The sequence below is a fragment of the Bos taurus genome, chromosome 11 (assembly GCF_002263795.3).
Source record: "Bos taurus isolate L1 Dominette 01449 registration number 42190680 breed Hereford chromosome 11, ARS-UCD2.0, whole genome shotgun sequence".
NCBI lineage: Eukaryota > Metazoa > Chordata > Mammalia > Artiodactyla > Bovidae > Bos > Bos taurus.
Window position 1 is genome coordinate 74,178,068 of NC_037338.1, and position 25,517 is coordinate 74,203,584.

Genomic DNA, 25,517 nt, shown 5'->3' on the forward strand with positions numbered 1-25,517 from the left:
AACCAGACTTGGTTGGAAAGGAGTGCAGATCCAGGGTCAGAGATGGGGACCAGCCAGCAGAGAGAGGGGGCAACTTTAGCTGGGCCAGTCGTCAACTGAGAATTACTCAGAGGGTGGCAGCCTTGACAAAGAACCTCTCATTCTCGGCAGTCTGAATGTATGCAGTCAAGTTCTCCCTACCGAACAGAAACTTCCTGGTTTTAGGAGCCCAGAAGCAGGGGTTGACATCAGACAAGGGAGGGAAGGATGAACCTTCCTGTCTGGTAGGAATCTGCAAAATCTCTGTCTGCAGGGTCAGCTCCACTCTCTAACAGGGTTCAGAGTCCCTCTGGGGACTGTGTATCTCTTGGGAGCCCCACTAAGTCAGTACCAGGCCCAGGCTCCTGGGGAAGTAGCCCAACTCTTTTGGCATAGGGGTCTCCATCCTCCAGTCACTGGGGAACCTGATGATTCATTTTTTAAAATAATTTTTAAAAAATTGATTTATTTGGCTGCACCAGGTCTGAGTTGTAGCACACAGGATCTTGGATCCTCACTGTGACATTTGGGATTTTTTTTTAGTTATGGTGCTCAAACTCTTAGTTGCAGCATGTGGGATGTAGTTCCCTGACCAGGGATCAAACCCTGGGCCCCCTGCACTGGGAGCTTGGAGTCTTAGCCACTGGACCACCAGGGAAGTCCCAACCCGACAGATTCTAATGTGGCCTTCTACACATGGTCATTGCTCTGGGGACACTGTCAGTCAATCCCGAGTCTTACCCACAACTGCTGTTACCTCCCTTGCTCTTCAGTTTCTAGGGGTGTTCTAGCAATTGGGCTGAACTGAAAGGAGGAAAATAGGAGGAATTCTTGCTTTTAGTTGCTCTGCATCTCACTGTTCATTGTAGACCCCACCAAGGAGAAATACCTTGAAATTCTTATCTTATTCTCTCTCCGCCCACATTGAGTTATCACCCCTGACGCTAAACACATGCCTGTCGAGGAGGGTGTTTCTACCACTCGGTCCAACACCCAAAGTTCTCATGTATATGAGAACACAAACACCTGGATGATGGTAGGGAGACAGCTCCTCACACCATCTCACCTGTCTGTAGGTGAATATTTTGCTACTCCAAAGCTGCCATCAGTGGTTAGGACAATGGTGATGAGTGTGGAGCTGGGTAAGGAAACTCGGGGAAGAGGCAGAAAGAGACCCAGAGAACAGATCTAACAGATTTCTATTCTCCCAGTGTTTATGATTAAAGCCCCCAGTGAGGCCATCAAGGCTTTAAATACTTAGACGCTGCAATGGCTATTTTTAACAGAATGATGCCAATTTTGAGTGATAGTTCTGAGGGCAGTGGAATGCTTCTAAGTGGCTCTGCTGGCTACAGGACATTTTTTACTGAGAGAACCATCAGTGCAGAGAGGGCAGGCAAAATTAGTATTAAATGTTTAATGTCAGCGCTTGCATATTAGTTTCAGGTTCAATCTAGGATAAAGATATTTTTATTGTACTTGCTTGAGACTGCTTTATAATATGTCAAGGCGATTTATATAATCAGCATGTTCAGTATATTCATGCCCTTTTTATTGAGCATGTTAACCTAATTTTATTATATTAATAGAAAGGGATCATAGAAATGAATTGTTTTCAGTCTTGTTTTTCTATCAGGGATAGCTTGATGTAAGGGTGGCTGGTGGGTCCTGTGGAGGGTGGACCTCTATACACTGTCAGCACAGTGCAGACTTTCACCCTCTGGTTCTCACTCCACCTTCCTCATCAGGAGGAAGGGGCCTTGGAGGGTGGTGGGGGTGACAGGTGTAGCTGGGGGGCAGGACAGAGAGGGTCCAGGGAGGTGATCGCTGCAAAAGCACAGAGGCCAGAGAGTGAGGTGGGGGGGTCATGAGCTAGTCCATCTGGAGTAGGTGTAGAGCAGCTATGGCAGTTGCGGTGGGTTTGGCTGGGGTTAAAGGCAGTTTGGGGCTTCCTTGGTGGCTCAGTGGTAAAAAATATCCACCTGCAATTCAGGAAACATAGGAGATGCAGGTTCGATCCCTGGGTCAGGAAGATCCCCTGGAGGAGGGTGTGGCAATGCACTGTAGTATTCTTGCCTGGAGAATCCCATGGACAGAGGAGCCTGGCGTGCTGTCGTCCATAGGGTCGCAAACAGTCGGACATGACTGAAGTGACTGAGGATGCATGCAAAGGCAATATGGGGGCAGGTAGAGGAAGGCCTTAGAAGTCAGGCTGAGGAGCTTGGATTGGAAGCTAAAGGAGCCAGGAAAGTATAGCTTTGGGTCTGTGTTTTAAAGATCATAGCTAGCAGTATTGATCTGAAGGGCCAGAACAGGAAAGATGGGAAGCAGGGAGACTATTTCCAAGGCCACTGCAGTAACCCGGAGTCTGCACCAGGAAAAAGGTAGGAGCAGAGGAAAGTAGAGGATGGATATAAAAGGCTTCGTGGAGAATAGAACCAATGGGACGCATGAACAACTGCCCTGGATCTGCTTTTCCCTCTGTCCCACCAACAGTGTCACCAGAAACATCTTAGTGTTCCCTTTACATCCACCCCACTCCAGATCATGACATTAGGTAACAGACATGTCTCTCCTGCAGTTGACTTTTTTCATTCAGTTCAGTTCAGTTCAGTCACTCAGTTGTGTCCGACTCTTTGCGACCCCATGAATTGCAGCACGCCAGGCCTCCCTGTCCATCACCAACTCCCGGAGTTCACTCAAACTCATGTCCATGAGGACCCCAAGTATTGCCCTAAAAATATAATATTATATAATTTCTGAAAATCTCTCTCCCCCTCTCATACTACTTACCCATATCGATGACGACCCACGTCACGGATGAGCCTCTCGGAGAGGTAGGCGCCAATGCGATCAAGCTTTTCAGGAGCTGAGAGGGCATAGAAGGTCAGCTTCTCCATGTTGGTCTTCACCAGGCCATCCTGTAAAAGACAGGTCATCCTCACTGTGGCCATGTGATGGCTAGAAGAGTTCAAGTCCAAAGGTATGTGATCATTCAATTTAATCAATGTTTAACAGAGTGCCCATCATGTATGTGACAGGTACCATGTGGATTTTGGGGATACAAAAATGATTAAAACATAGACCCCGCTCTCTAGGAGCTCACAACTTAGCCCAAAGTGTGCTAGCTATAAATAAAAATAGTAAGTGATAGAAATGTACATATATGTGTGCATGTGTATATGATATGGGTTTACATACTTATATGTATATGTTCATGAATGTATATATATGTATGTGAATGCATGTGTATATGAATGGATGACAAGCTTCAATGAAAGCAACCCAGAATTAAAACGTTTTGGATCTCCAAAATCAAGAAGTGAACAGAAAGAAGGCAGCTCTATAGCTTTCAGGGAATTGTCCGGAGGATGCTAGAAATGTGACCACCCCCCCACCCCTGCCCATCAAGAAAAGGCCATCGATTTCCAGAGAGCAAGTCAAGTACATCAAACCTTGACATTTCTGAAACCACATGACCCACATTGCAGTCTGACAGTTGAGTGGCGGCTGGGGAAACCAAGAAACCAGGCATCTTGTGTGCCCACCTGACACCTGACAGATACCAGAGGTAGCACACAGAAGACCATGAGCTCCAGAGCCAAAACCCAGGAAAGGAAATGCTCACACCTGATGTCAGGGAAATAGTACCCTCCAGAGAGTTAGTGGCTCCAGGAACTATCACCCAGAGAGAGACGAGTGAGCAAGATGCTCAGCAGCAGCCGGAAGCACCAAGACAAACTTCCGAGCCCTCTGCAGATCTTGCCTTCAGAGGGGTCCGAAGATCCTCAGCTTTCAGGTTTCCAACTGCCTCTGGTCACTGACAGGGCTGTGGCTGTGGTTTCAGAGTGTCTGAGTGATCTTGGGGGGCTCGCCTCTCCTTGTGGCAGCCCCTAGGGCCCTGGATCGGGTGAGACGGTGAGAGGCACACTGGTGGCAGGAGATGCGACCCACCTCGGGATCCTCAGGGAAGATGTTGTCCACCAGCCTTTTGTACCTGGGGCGCAGGGCACCGCAGCAGCCGCACACACCTGGAACAGCAACGAGAATGCCCTGTGAGCTAAGCCTCCCGGGGCCAGGCTGGGTGGCTTCTGAGAAACCAAATCCAGGCTGGAAACAGAAGGGTCCCTCCCTTAGAGCGCCAGAGCCTGGGTCCTTCCTGCTGTTTCCCCACCCCGCCCCCACTCTAAGACATTGCCTTCCTTGTTAGGTGTCTTTCGCTTGGGGATCAGGCATAAGTGCCAGCAGATCAGAATTTGTTCAGGAAGCCAGGCCATTGAGCACACATGTGTGCGTGCATGTGCACATGCGTGTGCACTCACACACACACACACACACACACACTGTGTGCCAAGACTATATAAAACTGCCTCCTGCAGCCCAAGACTCTTCTCCAGGTCCTGGGAGATCATCCAGCTGGGAAGAGCAGTTACTCCACCTACCCTACCCTCTCGCTTTCTGTCCACTTCTTCTCCACTCTGGTCCTCAATCTCCTTTACCATCCTCTCTCCTGGGGCCATTTCTATTATAGAATGTTATGTGAAACTATGATAAATTAACATTGCCATTAATTATTAACCTTTGAAAATGCATCTTTAATACAGCGAGACCACGGTGTTTGAAAGCCGTGGTCTTTGAGAGCTGGAGGGTTTCCGGGGGCCACCTGGTCGATGGTTCCCAATACCAGCCCTCTCCCACCACAGGAGATTCTCACCAGTCTGGGGCAAAACAAAAACCTAAGATAACGTGGCCTTCCCTGGTGGCTCAGTGGTAAAGATTCCTGCTGTGCAGGAGCCAAAGGAGACTCAGGTTTGATTCCTGGGTTGGGAAGATCCGCTGAAAAAGGAAATGGCAACCCACTCCAGTATTCTTGCTTAGGAAATCCCATAGACAGAGGAGCCTGGTGGACTGCAGTCCACGGGGTCACAAAGAATTGGGCACGACCGAAGTGACTGAGCGAAAGAATAATGTACGTTGTCAGAAAGCTACAGACTGACGTGAGCTCCTTTGTGAGACAGTGTTAAGAAATCAGTGATAATAGAACAAACCTTGGGAAAATAAAAAGTTGATGATTCTAGAGGTCCCACCGTAAAAAGTTTTCAATTAGAACCACTGCTCTTTTCCTCCCTTTCATCCTCAGCAGACACCTCCCTTGGCATATCCCAACTGCACCCTCCCAGAATTGGGAAGGAAGGCAGTGACCCCTGAGGGAGTGGAGGGGACGGCGGGGAAGGGCCTAGGAAAGTCCACCCCCTTCCAAAATAATTGCCTTCTCACTCTACCAATTAACGCTTAATTTTGTTTGTACAAATGCTCTACTTGAAATGCAAAGGTGCCCTGGAATAATCAAGCCTACGGGTCATTCAGAGAAGAATGAATTACTTTAGTGGGAATTACTTTAATCACACAGAGAGCCACAAAGAGCTTTACAGTGGAGAGAAAAGCGGTTGGGGGGCGGAGTTGGGGGACCTGGACTGGGAGGGGATGGGGGTGGGCAGCACCACCAGGAGGAGGAAGGAACGGGGCAATCTGGGCTCCCAGATTGTTAGGGGATGGGCGTGTCCCTGGGGAAACGGGGCACTCCAAAGGCAGGATATCAGATTTCTGATACCAAAGGACCACCAGGGTCCCAGTGTGTCCCCCAGTCCCTCACCCACCCCAGGCACAGGGAGGATGGTAGAACCAGTCCACAGCTGCACACTGGCCTCTGGGTTCCATCTTTCTGTGCTGAACCGGCACTGGCGTCGCCTCATCTCCTCCCTGCCCACCGAGGAGAAGGTGTGAGGGCTCCAGCTGGCTGGCATCCAGGGCTATCCCTTGGGATGGGGCAGCTCCCTGGGGGGACCCTGACCCCGGGGCTCAGGATTGAAACCTGCCCTTGGGCCCTCTGCCCAGTGCGGCCATCAGTGCACTTCTTCTAGGATGCCCCGGAGCACGGGCCCTGCGTGCTAAAACAGCAACATGGATCTGTGTGCATCTTCAAGGGAGTCAGAACTAGAGACAAGGAGAAATTAGAGCCCCCAAGCCCTCCAATGTCAGTCCATTTTCAAACTTTTCTCACTGAGGCCAAGCTCACGGTTGTTAGAAACCCAGACTTGTCTGAGAAAGCACAAGCCTATTTTGGGTACTCAGGGTATAAACCTCCGTGCAGGGGTCCCTCTTCCAGCACAGAGGCCCCCAGAAGCCATAAGGCAGGGGAAATCCATCACATGGAGGCCCGGGCATTTCCCTCCTTGGGGGAGAGATGAGAAGACTGTAGAACAAGAGAGGCGAGCAGGTGCCTGGTCAGCAGAGCTGCTCTGCTTCTGGTGCTTCCGGACCTACAGGCTTCCGCAGTGGCTCAGACGGTAAACAATCCGCCTGTAGTGCAGGAGACCGGAGTTCAATCCCTGGGTCAGGAAGATCTCCTGGAGAAGGAAATGACAACCCAATCCAGTATTCTTGCCTGGAGAATCCCATCGACAGAGGCTACAGTCCATGGGATTGCAGAGTCGGACACGACTGAGCAACTAACTGGACCTACGCCCTAGTTATTTCTTCTTGTACACTCTTTCATTCCAGCCTCTGACTCCTGGAGGGCAGGGGCTAGTTGAGGCCAAGTGGGCAACAGCATAAGTTTCAAATCAAATCCTGGCACTGCCACTTCCTAGATGTGATGTTGCACAAGGAGTGGCATTCTGTGGGTACGGGTGTCCTGGTTTAGCGCTTGGGGCTGCTGTGAGACCGAAGCGAGTTTATGCTGCAAAGCACTCAGGGCAGATCACCACCAGCCGCCCTTCCCTCCGCGTTCCCCAGCCCTGGGCGGCAGAGCCCTTCCCAGACTGCCAGCTGGTCCATGCTGGCTGGTACATCTTAGTGCAGCTTCCCCACCATTCACTTACTCAGTAATGGTGACCAAGGCCAAGGGACAACTGGAGGCCTAAGAAGTGAGAGTCCCAGAACATTGCTTCAGAAGACCTAACCTCACTGGCCTATGGGTCTGCAGTGATAACTTGATCTGAACCTCCAGTCACTGCCCGCCAGCTTCTCAAAGTCAGCATTCCCGAATTTTCCTACCTCAGCATCAGCTCCACAAACCTCAACGCAAATATGACATATTTCCAGCGTACACAACAGACCAGAGTCAAATGCTGTTGAAAGATAAAGCAAGAGGCTCACTGGAGAGAGCCCATGGGACTGGCTGGCTGTTGGAGGGTCACGAGGAGAGCAGCTGTGGTGGGAAACTAACAAGCACTCTTCAGAAAAAGGGTCTGAGGACAAATAAATCTATGAAACCATGCACACCAAATCCCCCATTTTAGATTCGCAGGCAAATAAGCTTACTAAAGCCTCTGAAAAATCATAAGGCAAAGAAATCTATTTAAAATTTCAAATCAACATCTCCCCATTTTTCACTGTTATAAATAGCAACATGATGAATACTTTTAATATTCTTTTTTCAAGGCATATGTATTGCCTCCTATGTGGGAGGGCTTCCCAAGTGGCGCTAGTGGTAAAGAACCCGCTTGCCAATGCAGGAGATGCAAGGGACACGGGTTCGACCCCCTGCGTCAGGAAGATCCCCCAGTAGAGGGCACGGCAACCCACTCCAGTATTCTTGCCTGGGAAATCCCATGGACATAGGAGCCTGGCAGGCTACAGTCCAAGGGTTGCAAAGAGTCAGACACAAGCAACTTCACATGCATGCACTAGATGGAAACAGAAAGCTATACGCTACTGTAAATAGAGTACATTGGAAACAGTGCTTTTTTTTTTTAAGGTCTTATATAGGATTTTATTTTAGAATATAAAAAATAATTAAAATAAGTGGATTAAGTTTGAAACGTAACAAAATGAAAAGAGAAACTCAGAGTTAAAATATGAGCAGATGTTAAGGAAACAGAAAACAAATAGCAAAATAATCACAAAATACAACCTCATTATTTGAAAATACTCATAGGCAAACACCAAAAGATACACATTGTCAGTTATCAAAGAAAAAGAGATACACCAAATAATAAGTTTAGGAACAAAAATGGAACATACAAGGGGAGAAAGATGTTGAAAAAGGAACACCTTACTATCAGATGAAATGCACGCTTTTTTAAAAGTGTAAAATCAGTGAAATTGGCCCAGTAGTATACTTGAATAGACCAAGACCAGAAAAGAAATCCAAATGGTATTACTAATCTGTCTCTACAGAAGGTACCAAGGTGACTGTTGTCAACTCTTCAAAAAACAGGGGTTATTGGTGGCAGTTATGCTCCACAGAGTCACTATTAACAGGAACAGTGCTAATTTTGGAGTTTAAAAGGTTCTGCCATTTGATCTTTGAGACTCAGTTTTCTCATTAATATAATAAGAGAAGATTTTCCCCTAAGGTACAATCCTATGACTGAAGTCCCAGACCATTTGCAATAGAATCTAGAAAGGGAGAAAACACCTTGAGCTCTGCTGGTTGGAGAAGGCTTCTCAGGAGAGGACAGGCGATGAGGGGCGGGAGTCACAGGGCAGTGGCTGCTTTACTTCTTATGTGTCAGTTCAGTTCAGTTCAGTCGCTCAGTCGTGCCTGACTCTTTGTGACCCCATGGACTTCAGCATGCCAGGCTTCCCCCTCCATCACCAACTCCCAGAGCTTGCTCAAACTCATGTCCATTGACTCAGGGATGCTATCCAACCATCTCATCCTCTGTCGTCCCCTTCTCCTCCTGCCTTCAATCTTTCCCAGCATCAGGGTCTTTTCCAATGAGTCAGTTCTTTGCATCAGGTGGCCAAAATATTGGAGCTTCAGCTTCAGCATCAGTCTTTCCAATTAATATTTAGGACTGATTTCCTTCAGGATACTGGTTGGATCTCCTTGCAGTCCAAGGGACTCTCAAGAGTCTTCTCCAACACCATAGTTCAAAAGCATCAATTCTTTGGTGCTCAGCTTTCTTTATGGTCAAACTCTCACATCCATACATGATACTGGAAAAACCATCGCTTTGACTAGATGGACCTTTATTGGCACACTAGATGGACCTATGCGTCAGACACAGTGCTGAAATACTTTACAAGCATCAACTCATTAAGCCTACAACCCCATGGGGTAGGTATTGTTTTTATTCCCATTTTTACAGATGTGGAAGTTGAGGCACCAAAAGGTTAAGTTACCTGCCTAGAGCCTCACAGTTAATAAGTGGCAGGATTTGAAACCCCAAAATCTACCTCTAGAGACACTGATGTTCTTAGGCACTATTTCAGGGAAGGGATGCATTAGCTAGGGAGCTAGACCAGGCTTGTACAGAAAGGCAAGGACCACTTGGGCAGTGCATCTTGAAGGAAACCAGAGGATGTCATCCCAAATATGCCTCTTCGACATAAAAAACTGTCTTGAGCTGAAAGCGATTAAGTGGCAGCAAACGGCAGAAAAAGCTCCCCTCTTTTTGCCTAAAGACAGGAAATAAGTGTTTCTCTTACTTTAGCGACTAAACAACAACGACAAACTGGAGGCAGATTCATAAGAAGTCACCAGAGAAATCTGCAAACAAACCTTGTTAAACTAACCCTATCCTCCCACTTATCTCTTCACCCTTCACTACCCACAGGTCAGTTCTTTACAAATGCATTGTTTCTTTGCCTAAAAGGTATAAAATCTCTTCGCTCCGGTCACTTTTTTGGGTTTTCATTCTCTTGCGAAGGCTTCCATGTACATGTGAAAATTCAATCACATTTGTCTGTGTCTCTCCTGTTAATCTATCTCTCTGTCAGCTTCCTTCTCAGACCCAGCCAGGGACCCTAAGAGGGTCAAAGAAAACTTTTTCCTCCTCTACAGCTGCAAACTGTAAAGAGCAGACTCATCATCTGGGGTTCTTATTAAAATGCAGATTCTGCTTCAGCAGACCAGGGCTGGGGCCTGAGGCTCTGCACTCCCACCAGGCTCCAGGTGATGCTGATGGCCCTGGTCCAGGGACCACACTTTGAGATTGCAAGGCACCAGAGCACAGTGGCTAAGAATTTGGGCTCTGGAGTCAGGCAGGCTCAGGTTGAAACCTCAGCTCTCTTAACTTCTTACTTGTTTCATCTTGAGTAAGTTACTTAACCTAAATCCAAGTTTCCTCATATGAAAAATGAAGATGATGTGGTTCCTTCTTAGAGGCAAGTGAAAGAAAGTGAAAGTGAAGTCACTCAGTTCTGTCCAGCTCTTTGCGACCCCATGGACTGTAGCCTATCAGGCTCCTCCATCCATGGGATTTTCCAGGCAAGAGTACTGGAATGGGTTGCCATTTTCTTCTCCCACCTTCTTAGAGGGCTGGAGATTAAATGATAACATCTTCCTGGCTTCTCTCTTTTTCTTTTTTTCCTCTAAATTTCTAGAAGGAAAAATACAGAAGACCAGACTGGGGCCAGACTGAGCACAGCCTTGAACAACAGGATGAAGCGGTTAGATTTTGCCTAGATGAACCGTGAGCTCTGGGAACTTCATGAATCGCCCCAGGTGAGGGGCAGATACCTGAACTGGGTGATATCAGAGGAATCAGCAAGACGTGAGGGGTTCTGCGGGAAAGAAGAAGAGGAAGGTACGAAACATGACTGCGGGCTTTCTGTTCCAGTGACTGGAGATCACAACCCCCTTAACTGAAATGGAGGAGACGGAGGTGGCTGGGACTAGGCGAGCGGCGTCAACTAGTTCGGATCATCCAGTTAGTCGTGGGGAGCGCTGAGACTCATGGGAGAGACCAGACTGAAGATCTGAGGGTCACTGGCGCTCAGTGAGCACTGGCGCATCAGACAGAACCTGATTGCTCAGGGGAGGAGGAGCAGGATGGAGGAGCAGATCCCCAAGGATGGCTGCCTTGTCCACTTCATCTGTCAGTTCCTTCCTGTTTTCCCCACCCACTACTTTCCTATAAAGCCTTTCACCTTTCTTTTGCTCATTTCTCTGCCTGTTCCCCAAGGTCCTCCAAGCTAAGGCATTTGGGGACTTCAAGCTGCTCACACTGACCCCAGATTACTCCCTTATTAGCCCCCACTCCATCAAAATCCCTGTCTGATTATCTAATTCAAGAGATGCTGGTAGCTGATCAATAGTCTTTCAGAGGGTTTATGCATTTTTCCTCATATGCATTTATGAAGGCTTGAAGCCAAGTAAAATAACGTCTAATAGTTGAACTTTGTAAAATGTAGGTAGTGGAGAGCATTTACATGAGGAAATCAGCATACAAGTGTCTGAAAACTGTTCTGCTATGTTGGGCTCTAAAGTTTGTTTTTTAACCATTTACATACCCAGTTTTAAGAAAAGTAAGAAGCAAAGTTAATAGCATTGTTTTGGCCAGGGGTTGGGGTGGGGGGAGTATGGAAAATGTTGATCACTTTTTGTTTGTTTTTAAGTAATCACAGTAACTTTCAAAAGAGTATGGGGTAGACAACTATGAAGCCATCAGATCAGATCAGTTGCTCAGTCGTGTCCGACTCTTTGCGACCCCACGAATTGCAGCACGCCAGGCCTCCCTGTCCATCACCAACTCCCGGAGTTCACTCAAACTCACGTCCATCGAGTCGGTGATGCCATCCAGCCATCTCATCCTCTGTCGTCCCCTTCTCCTCTTGCCCTCAATCCCTCCCAGCATCAGAGTCTTTTCCAATGAGTCAACTCTTTGCATGAGGTGGCCAAAGTACTGGAGTTTCAGCTTTAGCATCATTCCTTCCAAAGAAATCCCAGGGCTGATCTCCTTCAGAATGGACTGGTTGGATCTCCTTGCAGTCCAAGGTACTCTCAAGAATCTTCTCCAACACCACAGTTCAAAAGCATCAATTCTTCAGTGCTCAGCCTTCTGCACAGTCCAATTCTCACATCCATACATAACCATAGGAAAAACCATGGCCTTGACTAGACGAAACTTTGTTGGCAAAGTAATGTCTCTGCTTTTGAATATGCTATCTAGGTTGGTCATAACTTTCCTTGCTGACCATATCCTAATTCAAGGAAAGAAACACAAGAAAGGATCATTGAGGGAAATAAACCCAAAGCTATTTACAATTTAAATCTGCTCTACTTAGAAAGTAGATGATCAGTCATATAAGAAAAGAGATTTGGAATCTCAGTCAGAAGGCAGAAAACCCTGAGTGGCACCGAAAGCTTCCTGGGTAGGTAATCAAAGCAGCAGATAGAGATCTCCTCTCTGATAAGGCAAAGAGACAGAGGGCTCGGTCAGGAACCCCTGGCCTCTGCATGCCACAGCAGCTCAGGAGGTGACCGGAACCCACAGGCACCCCTCGAAAGCTTCCCACCAGGAGAAAGTCATTTCAAAGTAGCCACAACCAGGCCAAGGGGAAAAAAGCCCAAAGAATAGAAGATATTTTAAAAGAAATTGAAAACAGTTCTTTGTTATGAGAGATTGTGATACATATTTCTTTAGTCCGGCTTCTAATGGTATTTATTCTTCATGTTCATACATAGAAGTATATGGAGTTCAACTCACAGCCAAGTGCCTATTAAAAGAATCTTTTAGGTTCTGAGCCATTTTATTTCTAAGGGAGAAGCACTCTCTACTAGGGCCTTCTCCCCCTTTCTGGGGATCAGGTCTGGCAGATTAAACCATGGAGGCCAAAGGTAAATTTAATAAGGATGCTTTTCTGTCACTAGGACTTATCTTACCTAATATTTTTATACTTACTTTTTAAGAAAGAGAGGGAAACATGATGTGGCCAGTTCCACTAGTAAATATACAGCTGGTTGTACTGAAAAATCAAATCAGTGAGATTAACAGAGTGTCTAATGACACTCAGTGGCTTCATTTCAGTGGCTTCCTCCAACTTTGCAAACTCTAAGAATCTTTAGACCTGCCCCAGTCATCTCCCTATAGTTCATCCTGCCCCACCTCAGGGGCCTCCTTGCACACCATCCTGCTTCAGGGCCCTTGACTTACTATTACCTACCTGGAGGGTTTCTCTGTATTTCCTCCAGGCTCCCACGCTCATTTCCCTCAAGGGTTTGCCCTAGTGTCACCTAACTAGAGAATTTCCCATTCTCCTTTAATTTTCTATCCCTATTTCCCTTCATAGCATTTTTTACCAATCAACATCCTTTGTTTGTGTCCACACTCTGTCCACCCCGCTTCGAAGGTAAGTTCCTGGAGAGCAGGAGACATGCCTATTTGACCCTGTGCATCCCAGAGTCTGAACAGGGAGTAACCTGTGGCGGGGAGGTGGTGGGGAATGGTCACATACGTCTGTTGAATGAAGAAAAGAGTGTGTGATTGGGAGAAAAGCAATCATGGATTTCAAAGTCAGTAAGGGAAAGGAATGGCAATCTACTCCAGTATTCTTGCCTGGGAAATCCAATGGAGGGGGGAGCCCGGTGGGCTATAGTCCAGGGGGTTGCAAAGTCAGACATGACTGAGCGACTAACACTTTCACTCACTTTAAGGGAACGACAGGGCATTTAGCAAAAGATCCCCGGGTGCTCACAAGACCTTGTCCTGGGAGGGCTAGGGGAATGTTTCTATTGAGACCTGTTGGCCTCAACTCCTGAATCCTGCCCAGCTTGTCTTCTGGGGTTAGCACCTGAGGCTCAGAGCCAGGCTCGCTGGGGCCAAACTCCCTCCAGGTGTGTGAGTGGGGGAAGGGAGTCTTTGGGTTCCATTACTCTGCCCCTACCTCCCGCTGGCCCTCTGCCTGCCGGCCCCCAAGCCCCCCAGCCCTGCTTGCTGGCTCCAGTCCAGCCTGCTATCAGAATCTCCTCCTGTCTCCGAGGAGGGGCCCGAGGTGATCCTCTGTGACTCTGGCGCATGGCCAGAGCAAGAAGCCCTGGCCCAGCTCTCTGCCTGACAGCATGCGACGGCAGATCTCACGGTTGCTGGCAGCGTCTGTGGACTCTGACCTCTCACTGGCAGCAGCTGTGTGCTCACACCTCCCGCATGCCATTGCCCTGGCCTCCTTTGCTCTGCTTGCCTGATTCTGTTTTTTTGACTCAACTGACCCCTTGATCAGAGCTTACTCACTACCTAGGGTGACGGGAGGCATGAAACAAGCAAACGCTCTCAAAACACCAAGCACATCATGCTTCTAAACATCCAGGCCACTTTCCCTCCAATTCCCTATTTCTAACCCAGCATTGTCTGCCAGGCCCCCTGAGATATAATATTAGATTCTTTAGATTGATTCATCGCCAATCCAGCCTCTGTCATGCTGATCTTTAATACCTAAAAAATACCACGGTTTACCACCTCTGTGCAAAGCACTAGGCCAAACACTGCACAAACATTTTCGTATGTATAATACTCATAACAAAGCACTAAGGTATGTACTATTATTCTCATTTTATCAAAAAAGAAGCAGGATCAGAGAGGTCAGATGCCCTGCTCAAAGTCACACAGCATGTGCTCTTCTGCAATGTGTGTGTGTGTGTGTGTGCACTCATGTGTATGTGTGCACTCCATCATGCCTGACTCTTTGCAAACCCGTGGACTGTCCCATGGACCCCCACCAGGGTCCTCTGTCCATGGGATTTCCCAAGCAAGAATACTGCAGTGGGTTGCCATTTCCTTCTCCATTTCTGCAACAAGGCTCCCCTAATTTTTTTTTTTTCCCATCACTTTCCCTCAAAATAAATCCTCAACAGTTTCTCAGTTCCACCGTGCGCTCTCCTTTGCCCCAGCTGCCGTGCTAGGTCAGCTCCTTGACACCTGATATCCAGTCCTTGTGAATGCCACTGGGCCCATTTCCTTGCTTCCATTCATTCTCTGGGTAGTTTTGAGGTAAATCTTCACTTGATTTAGTTTGCTGCACAGCCAAGCCGTGAACGTGACTCACCATTCCATTATAGTCAACCCTGCCACTTAGCATTCAACAAGGGATGCCCTGCAAAGGTGGGGGTTGTTCCGCCTTCACGTCCTTCCTCTTGGCACAGCTCTTGTCCAGCAGCCAGAAGTCATGGCAGAGTCCAGCTGTGAGAAGGACGGGGTAGTTTGCGGAGCAGACAGAGGGGGGCCATGCAACCATGGTGAGGCCCACAACTGTGGAGGAGAGGATGTTCAGGTGATAGGGACCAGGCAAAAACTGGAGAGTCAGAGCCCCAAGAGTGTCCTGGGGGCCTAGAAGTCATCACACTGGGTGGGGCTGAGGGGCTGGCAGACCCCAGCTCCTGCTTAGTCCTCCTTAGAAGACCTTCATTAATAACATCCCCAACTCTAGGCTTTATTTCCCCTCTGCCAGCTAACTTCTGAATGCCCCTTGTACCATATTATCTTTCTTTAGAAATTAATTAATTAATTATTTTTGGCTGTGCTGGATCTTCACTTCTCAGCATGGCTTTCTCTAGTTGTGGAAAGTGGGAGCTACTCTTCGTGTGGTGTGCCAGCTTCTCACTGCGGTGGCTTCTCTTGCTGCAGAGCATGGGCTCTAGAGCAGGGCTCTGCAGTTGTGGCACATAGGACTTGTTGCTTCCCAGCATGCAGAATCTTCCCAGACCAGGAATCAAACATGTGTCGCCTGCAATGGCAGGAGGATTGATTCTTAATCACCATGCCACCAGGGAAGTCCAGTTCCATGTTATACTACACAATCTTCTACTTGCTTCCTGCTTGCTCAAGCTGTTTTTCAGTGAATCGTATTTTCTACCCCGAGATAAACTGTAAATTCCTCAGGTCTCATTTCCTCCCAACCTCAGTACAGTATGTGGAGCCCAGCAGGACTTGAGGAAAGCTGGCATGACGCGTGGTGCCTTTGATCAGCGTGAGATCCAGGGAAGTCACCTCCTCTCCTAGACCTTGGTTTCCTTTTTATAAACATCAATGCCATTATCCCCATTCACCAAGAAAAATGCCTTTTTGCTCAAAATAGTTCATATTTATTTTCTTAGCTTCACAATCCCCTTGTAAAGGCAAGGGCTGGACTTGCTCGTCCTTACCAAAGAAAACTGAATTCTTTTTAAACAATTTACAATAAAACTTAACCCACGGCTAATGGCACAGACACTCCTTTGAAATGAATTGGAGGAAACAGAACAAAGTTCAGACAGAAAGGGGTGTTAGATTCAAGTACCTCCCATGAGGACCAGGTCTTGTGTCCAGCTGATGTGAACTGAACTTTAGCACTTTGTACAGTATTCTTGCTGGGTGGGGTGGGGAAGAGGAAAAAGTTTGAAATAGATAGGTTCTGCCATCAAAGAACTTAAGCTCTAGTTTGGGACATAAAACCCACTCACATTTAAAGTCGATGATATTTCACAATGAGACTAAGAAGCCCCAAAACTGAAGAAATCTCTGGGAGTTTGATGAGTCCAGGAAGGCTTCCTGAAAGAGGCAAGATCTGAGGCAGAGAGAGCTGGTAAGTACTGGTGAACCCATGAAAGGAAAAGTCAACAGGTCTTCAAAGGGAAAAACTTTAAGAAAATAATAAAGGTTCTCTTTTCTCTTTTCCCCTTTTCCCTTATTTCAGATTTTCAAATGAATACATGCTCATGCATATAAAAGTGTAAAATAGGAAAAAAAATTAAAGTGAATGCAAACATCACTTATAATTGCACTGTTTGTGATTATTAACATTTTAATGTATTTGTTCTAGTTTCTGTGTTTATGCATATTTTGAAAATATGCACATAAAATTGGGATCATACAGTATAGCATTAAAACCTATGTTCTTATACTGTACCTGTCATCTCACTAAATTTTTTCAGAACCTCATTTTAGAGGTTACTTATTATTCCATCTTTTGACCAGATCCTCATGGCTGTTTCCAATTTTTCATTATTCTGAATGATACAGTGATTTGCCTTCAATAATTAAAGCCAGAAATTGTACAGGGAGAGCCTGATCTGGTTTTATTGGTGATAAGGAACTCAAGCGGCGCCAGGTGGCTGAGAGGCCAGCAGTGCCGTGGAGGGGACATCTCTAGGCACCAGGACCTGGTTGTCTTGCCCAAGGATGATTCAGGATCGAAAGACCAAGAGGAGGTGCTGACGCAAACGTGTTTGGGGAATGAGGCAGAGTCCGAGTTTCCAGACAGATTTTATTGGAAGTGGAATTAAACAGCAGCTGAATTCTCCCTGGGGAGACAGTTTGGACCAGGCTGTGTCTGAATTCACAGACAACCAGTAGCTGTCCATAGCCTGACTTTTTCGAACTCCATCACTTCCAATACGCTCACTGCTTTCTGGCCAATCTTGGCTAATCTGATTGCCATCTTAATTGAGGATGGGCATTTAAAAACAGAGAAATATGTCCAGCTGGGCTTCTATTCTTTACTAAATGTAAGCTTCCCTGGGCTTGGGTATCACACTTCAAGCAAATAATAGATAAAAATAAACAGAATGTTTTTCCATTCCTTGTCTCTTGGAAACACTAACAGCAGGAAAAATGTATCCCAACTATTTTCAGGAACCAAGCAGCCTAATTTATAACCATAGTTTTGGCTCTCACAAGCTGTGCAAATTTAGGCAGGGTTTCAAGCTTTCTGTGCCTCAGGCTACTCATCTGCAAAATGGGAACAATAGAACCTACTTCATAGGTTTGTGGTGAAGCCTAGATAAGGTGCTGGAGAAAGGATAGGCTACCTACTCCAGTGTTCTTGGGCTTCCCTGGTGGCTCAGCTGGTAAAGAATCTGCCTTCAATGCAGGAGACCTAGGTTCTATCCCTGGGTTGGGAAGATCTCCTGGAGAAAGAAATGGCTACCCACTCCAGTATTCTGGCCTGGTGAATTCCATAGACTGTATGGTCCATGGGGTCACAAAGAGTTGGACACTACTGAGCGACTTGCACTCACTCAACTCTCACTAGATAAGGTAACACAAGTGAAGTTATTAGAACTGTTCCTGGCATATAATAAGCATTAAAAAAAATAGTAGCTGTTATCATCATCAATACCAATATGGTAATTATTATTAAAATCTTTTCCCTAACTTAGGAGAGAGAAGGTGTGCTAAGTCGCTTCTGACTCTTTGTGACCCTATGGACTGTAGCCCACCAGGGTCCTCTGTCCATGGGATTCTCCAGGAAATAATACTAGAGCGGGTTGCCATTTCCTCCTCCAGGGGATCTTCCTGACCCAAGGATCGAACCCTGGTCTTCTGTGTCTCCTGCATTGGTAGGTGGGTTCTTTACCACTAGCGCCACCTACTTAGGAGAGAGAAGGCAGGATAGAATAAAATGGAATTTTAGGGCAAGAACGGCCCTTAAAACCTTTTGTTTTCATTTTATACTTGGAGTGCACAAACAGCTATTAAGAAATCTAAATCCAAATCCACATAGACAAACATGACCTCTGGGATGCCCAGGGACAAATCTCTGAGCAGAAGAACAACTGATTGGGGGTTATTCTGACCAACGGCAGCAGCTACTGTGTTTTCAGATGGTCTGTGCCAGGTACCACCCTACTTGTCTCGCTTGCTTCCATTCATTTACTCTTTACAAAAGTCTATGCAGTTGATACAAGTATCCTTGTTCTGTAGATGGTACCAAACCAAGGCTCTTTCAATGTATTGACTTGTAGAAAATAAAGCACCGAGGTCTTAGGCCTCAAATACCATATACTGTTGATAGGTAAAAACAGAAATGAAAATACAATCAACAGAAATGCGGGCCAAACAATCAGGATCACTCTAATTAAGTGTTACACATCCACAGAGTAGGATTGCTAAGAAATGGAATTGGAACATGTCAGAGGAGGCTAATTTTGAACATTATTTATAAGAGAAGGATCCCATTTAATTGTGACAAAAAGAGGGCTTTCCATGAAGCAAGAGGGTAGAAAGAAAACACTGACAGTTCCTGAGTGCTTATTATATTATGCGCCTAACTTAAACACTTTCCAGTTGTTTTTTTTAAATCCCATGAAGTATTATCATTTTTCAGGGGAGAAAAAGCAGAGCTCAGAGAGGTTAATTAATTTGCCCAAGATCACTCAGGGAGCAACGAACAGGGCCAGGAACAGAACAAGGAAGGCCCTTTGATTTCAGAGCAATACAATTTGAAGGGAGAGTGAATATGTTAGGCATGGATATGAAGAAAAAGTACTTGAGCAGAAAATGATAAAATTTATGTATAACTGATGATGGGGGAAATCTTAGCCAGCTCTGTGGACTGTACCCACACCAGTTTCCTCGTATTGATACTGAACTATCCTTGTGCAAGATGCTAACATTGGAGGAGGCTGGGTAGAAGGTATGGGGGCCCTTCCTGTACATTTCTTTGCAATTACTTAGGAATCTATATTTCAAAATAATAAGTTTTTTTAAACTTATTTATGGCTGAGCTGGGTCTTCGTTGGGGTCTTTGTTGCCATGCTCTGGCTTTCTCTAGTTGCAGGGCGTGGGCTTCTCACTGCGGTGGCTTCTCTTGTGGGGAGCATGGGCTCTAGGGTGTGCAGGATTCAGTAGTTGTGGCCCGGGGACTCAGTTGCCCTGCAGCATGTGGGATCTTAGTTCTTGGATCAGGGATTGAACCCGTGCAAGGCAGATTCTTAACCACTGGACCACCAGGGAAGCCCTCAAAATAAGAAGTTTTTTTTTTAGAGGGTGGCATATAGGACTTCCCTGGTAGTGCAGTGGGTAAGAATCCACCTGCCAATGCAGGGCACACCAATTTGATCCCTGGTCGGGGAAGATTCCACATACTGCAAAGCAGCTAAGCCCATTGCCACAAATACTGAGCCTGCCCACCTAGATCCTGTGTGCTACAACAGGAGAAGCCCAGGTACTACAATCAAGAATAGCCCCCGCTTACTGCAACTACAGAAAGTCTGTCAAAAAAAAAAAAAAAGGCTGGCACATAAAAAAGGCAGAGTTCACCTCCTTTGAGTGGAGACAGTAACTAGTAGAGGGACTTGACACAGGACTGATCTGCTCGTGGGGTGGGGAGCACGGTGTCACACCGTGAGACAAGGCAAGAGCCTCTCTCACAAGTCCTTTGGGTGGCCAGCCAGCCTCACACTCAGTTGCCTACAATGGAGGGAGAATTAAGGTTTGCCAACACATATACAGAGCACCTATCACAGGCACCTGTTGTGCCAAAGGCTTCCTGGGGATGTGAAGTGTTCCCAAGACACAAGTCTGGCTTTCGGGGCTCTTACAGTCTAGCTGGAGAGAAAAGGAGCAGTCAGTCAATAAAATCTAAGCCAGCCTGGGTGTACTTTTCTTGACGTTTCTCAAGGAAAGTTTCATGTGTTACAGCAGTGACTCAAAGGTAAAGGCATGCTCCCTAGGCTGGGTTGGTTAAGGAAGACTTCTCAGGGATGGTAGAATTTCAACAGAGTCTTAAAGGAAGTGCAGGGGAGGGGCAGCCCAGGCAAGAGAAAGTGTTAAGTAAAGGATTACATGGGGCTTTTCAGGTGGTTCCAGTGGTAAAGAATCCACCTGCCAATGCAGGAGACATAAGAGACGTGGGTTTGATATCTGGGGCCCCTGGAGGAGGGCATGGTAACCCACTCCAGTATTCTTGCCTGGAGAATCCAGTGGACAGAGGAGCCTGGTGGGCTGCAGTGCACAGGGTCACACAGAGTCAGACACGACTGAAGTGACTTAGCACGGGACTATGAGCTGTGTGACCTCAGACAGGTCATCCAAGCTCTCTGCTGATTTCTTCATCTGTGGGAGATGAGCAAGGCACCTAGCATGAGCTGGTACACAGTGGAAAGTGGAAAGTGAAGTCGCTCGGTCGTGTCCGACTCTTTGCGATGCTATGGACTGTAGCCTACCAGGCTCCTCCGTCCATGGGATTTTTCAGAGTATTGGAATGGGTTGCCATTTCCTTTTCCAGGGGATCTTCCCGACCTAGGGATCGAACCTGGGTCTCCCGCATTACAGGCAGACACTTTATCCGCTAAGCCACCAGGGAAGCCATCCCACAGTAGGCACTCCATAAAGGTGAGCTCTCTGGTCCCTTCATCCTATTTCATAAGCATTTTTCCTGTTGCTAAATTGTCATCAGAACTATCATTGTTAGTGTGGCTTAAATTTCCAGGGAGAAGATCTATAACCATTTACTGAACTGTTTCCATATTATTTGACATTTATCTCATTTATATTTTCATGCTATTAAAAAATAAGGTTGACTATGACTGATTCATGTTGATGTTTGGCAAAAATCAACAGGATTCTGTAAAGCAATTATCTTTCAATTAAAAAATAAATAAACTTAAAATTAAAAAAATAAAAATATAAGGTTGAAATGAGGGTGTGTACCTTACAGATTGTTTCACTTTCTGGATTATGTTCAGAATTTGAGTCAAGAGATATGGATATTTTTAAGACTTGAGACTTTGAACTGCCTCTTCAGGGACAGAAAATGGCCAAGACTAGATCGAGAGGTTTCAAGCAGAAGCCTCTCAAGTCCTTAGTATACAAGAAGCTCTGACTGCCCAGGTAAGGACTCCAGATTTGATCTTCTAGGTAAGGGGGAATTATTTGAAGGTTTGTTGAAAAGGAGGCGTAAGAGGATGAGACTAGTGTACTCTAGGAAGACCAATCAAGAGTAATATGACCACTGGAGTTTGAGTTTAGAGACAGCAGAAGAAGGAAGGCCATCAAGAGAAGAAGCTGGAACCAAGACATAGCGAAATACAGGTGGTGCGGAAAAGAAAGAGAAAGAGCCAGATGATGCCGAATCTGGGACTTCCCTGGTGGTCCAGTGGCTAAGACTCTGTGCTCCCAATGCAGGGGGCCCGGGTTTGATCCTTGGTCAGGAACTAGATCCTTCAAGCCACAACTAAGACCCAGGGCAGCCACATAAATAATTCTTCTTTTAAAGGAGCTGGAATGAAGACATAGGGAAATATGGGTAGTGGCAAAAGAGAAAGGAAGAGCCAGATGGGCCAAACCTGAGTGAGAACAACCCACAGCCGTAACTGACAGCACAAAGGTGGGGGGAGGGGTCCGGAACTTGGAATTAATGATAGAAATGGGGATGTCTCACCCCCAGCGGTGGCTTCCTGCCCACACTGGTCTTGGAAATGGGCTTAGAAACTCTTCCTGCCACTGTGGAATGACAATGTCAGTAATATCACATCACCACAGTGACATGAGAGGTTGGGGACCAACCATAAGAAAGAAGGTAGATTAGGGCCAGAACACCACCCAGTAAAATCAACGCACCGAAAGCCAATTACAAATCTGGAAGGCAAACAACAGAGAGAAGCCTGTAGCACTGCACTCTGTTTTCTGATGTCTATTAATCATAGGCATACACTACCATCATGATGTTTGCAAATGAAGGAACCCAGTGTAACTTAGCCAGCTGGCTGCAACGCATTTGAATAAATAATTTAAGTGCAAACCTTATTGGCATACTTTGGAAGACCAGGTGACAGCATGGAAAAATGCCTAGAGTGGAGTGTTGGATGAGAAAGGTGTATATGCACAAAACTATATCCACAGTATGGGCCAACCTATGAAAATTAAGGGCTTCCCTGATAGCTCAGCTGGTAAAGAATCCACCCACAATGCAGGAGACCTGGGTTCCATCCCTGGGTTGGGAAGATCCCCTGGAGAGGGGAAAGGCTACCCACTCCAGTATTCTGGCCTGGAGAATTCCATGCACTGTATGGTCCATGGGGTCGCAAAGAGTCGGACATGACTGAGAGACTCACTTTCATATACTTCATATACTTTCACATGAAAACTATGATTAAATTAGGACAGGGGATTTGGAGAAAAGAAAAACAGCTTGACCTGCTGGTGTATCAAACCACAGGGAATTTTCTCCTTGATTTTCATTTCCATGAACACTGTATGGATATTTGCAATTCCCTCTTGCCTCAATTTTGCTTGTCTATAAGCCTGGAGAAGGAAACGGCAACCCACTCCAGTATTGCTGCCTGGGAAATCCCATGGACAGAGGAGCCTGGCAGGCTACAGTCCATGGGGTCACAAAGAGTCGGACACGACTGAGTGACTGACAACAACAACAGAGTCTGGTGAGCAGGGTCTGCTTTCTCTGAGCCTCTGCTCCCTTTTCTGGGCTCACTTCACTCCTCTCTCCTTTCCCCAGCTCTTTGTTGCACAGGGAATCACTCCCACTCCTGGCTGTGATGGGACATTTCTAATTTAAAGGATGCTATGGGCTGCTCACCCTTTTCCTCCTCCATTTTTCATTTCAGCTCAGCCATCACTAACCCCTCCAGGGTTGAATTTTAAATCACTACTGGGAGAGGAAAAACTTGCTGTGGAATCTTTAATAACTTTTATTTCAGCACACTTTGAAAAGGGGGGTGGGGTGGGGGGAAGTATGGCATGAGATAAACGGTGGCCGCCACAAGTGTGCGATGGCTTCTCTTCTCACTTTAATGTCACTGACTCCCAGCCATCCCTAGGGCCTGGACCTCCTTTCCCTCATTTAGAAAGTGACTCTGGTACAGATCAGACAATGAGTCTTTGTTTTACCCATTGCTCAACACCCAGTATCAAATGCTAGCAAATACACAGATCTTTAAACCAAGTTATCTTATCAGTATATTTGTGTCCCAAGATGGGTCTAGCGAACACGGTTCAGGAAATCTAACTGAATATGAGGCACTCAACATTCCAGATTGTCCAAGTCTGCACCGAACTCACTTGTAGATGGATGCTGTCTGTGCCTGTCATCTTCAAACTGTTATTAATATCTCAGTATTTTCAGAGCTCATCACAGCCTGTTTGATAAAATCTAGGTTTCAGCTTCTCAGCATGGGGAGTGAAAACAAAGATCAGACTAGAACACAGCTGCCAGCTTCCTACAAAAAAGTAATAATAATAACAAGGGCTCCCCAACACAGTCTCAGATATGGGGGTTGGTAGGTCATATCAACCCTGACCCTGTACGATCAGCCCAGGAGAACCAGCGCTAGGAGGTTCACAGATGGAATATCAGCACTTTTCCTCTCCTTGGCTCAGAAATCCCATTCTTAGTACTGGCACCCGCTCATATGTACAAGGAAGCAGATATGAATGAATTGGTGGCTTTGTTTGGAATAACCTCAATGTACCTCAATAGGGAAATGACTAAATAGACCAAGGAGCATTCATGCAATGGACACTGCGCAGCAGTTGAGATGAATAGAGCAGAGCTGAGAGCGCCACTATGATAGATCTCCCTGATGTCATGTGCAAAACCCTCACTGGCCAAACCCTCACTGGTGCATGTGTAAATATGTGCGTGAAATATGCTGTGGATACACAAAGAAAGACCTGTAAGGTCACACAGAGCAGGGTCATCAGGTTACCTCCAGCGTGGAATGAGGAGATGAGGGAGACACCAGTCACTCGTGGTTATTTAAATCAAACAAAACTTAAAATTCAGTTCCTCAGACACACTAGCCACACTGTATGTGTCCAATAGCCACAGCTGGCTAGTGGCTACCTCATTGGACAGTGTAGATAAAGAACATTTGCATCATCGCACAAAGGTCCTTGAGAAGCTCTGATTTCAAGCTTTACTTTTTATTTGAATTTCCTTCCCCAACAAAAAGATTTTATATTACTCCTCACCTAATTTAAAATAAATATAAAAATAAAATAAATATAATTTTTAATGTTTCTCCCATTTTTTTCTTTGAGATGAAACTCCTCACAAAATCTGATTGGAATCACTTTCTGTTCAAAGATATGGAATCCAAGAGTTCAAAACACACATACACACACACACGGACCGTTTTCTGTACTTGCTCAGCTTGGTTCTCACTGCAGCTGACTAAAGACCTGGCGTCATCTCATTTATTCATGCACACACCAGGCAAACAACACAAATGAACCAAGTCCATTAGACATAGATGGGAAAAAAAAAAAGACAAAACAGGATGCACAAGTCCTCATCCCCTTGGGCATGCTCTCAAGCAGCCATAACAAAAGGACAAGTATCACTTGAGTCAGAGAGCCAGTGTGCTGGGACATCAGAGGATGGAAGTGTCATTTCAGCTTAGGTGCTGCCCAACAGAAATGAGGAACAGATAAGGTGGTGACAAAGAGAAGGGAGGGCCTTCCAGATAGGGGGAACAGCATCTGCAAAAGCTCAGAGGAGCCAGGTCCAAGTCCAGGAGAGCCTTTGAGAGAAGTCAGTCTGTCCAGGGCTGTGTGATGGAAGCTGGGGTGTGAGGCAAGGGTCAGGTGGTGAGATGCCCCTGGATGCAGGGAAGCTGGGGTGTCAGGGAAGGGCCAGGTGGTAAGATTACCGCGGATGCCAGGCCAAGGGGGAGGACTGTCATTACACTAAATAACAACCAGGTCACCTTTTATTGTGCTTTACAATGCATAAGGAATCTACTTCCAGTGTCTAGATGGTTGGGGCATGGCCAGAAGTCACGAAGATTGTGACGGCCCTGGCAGAGGATTAAGACAAGACCCTGAACTAGGTATGTAGGGGAGTCACACAGGGTGAGCCTGCAGTGCAGGCGGGCGGCACATATTCAGTCTCTGGCCTGTGGTGAAGCAGAAATAAGTGGAAAGGGGAATCAGGAGGAAGCAGAGGCTTCTGATGGGGGTCTCACCAGCCCCAGAGCCGAGGGACGACATTTGGGAGCAGGACCAGAGATGGGGTGGGCGGAACGCAGGCTAACCTCAGCCTCTCTCCCTTCC

General features: G+C 46.5%; 1 protein-coding gene across 3 annotated transcripts in view; it reads right to left on the reverse strand.

Annotated features, from left to right (window-relative positions):
• Window positions 1–25,517, reverse strand: part of EFR3B (EFR3 homolog B) — a 97,637-nt gene that overhangs the window by 51,203 nt on the left and 20,917 nt on the right. For all 3 annotated transcript variants that reach the window (XM_024999503.2, XM_024999502.2, XM_002691505.6), the window contains exons 2-3: window positions 3,973–4,049; window positions 2,812–2,939 (exon numbers count right to left, since the gene is read on the reverse strand). In XM_024999503.2, coding sequence (XP_024855271.1) covers window positions 2,812–2,939; window positions 3,973–4,049 — 205 coding nt within the window. The remainder of the gene's footprint in view (window positions 1–2,811; window positions 2,940–3,972; window positions 4,050–25,517) is intronic.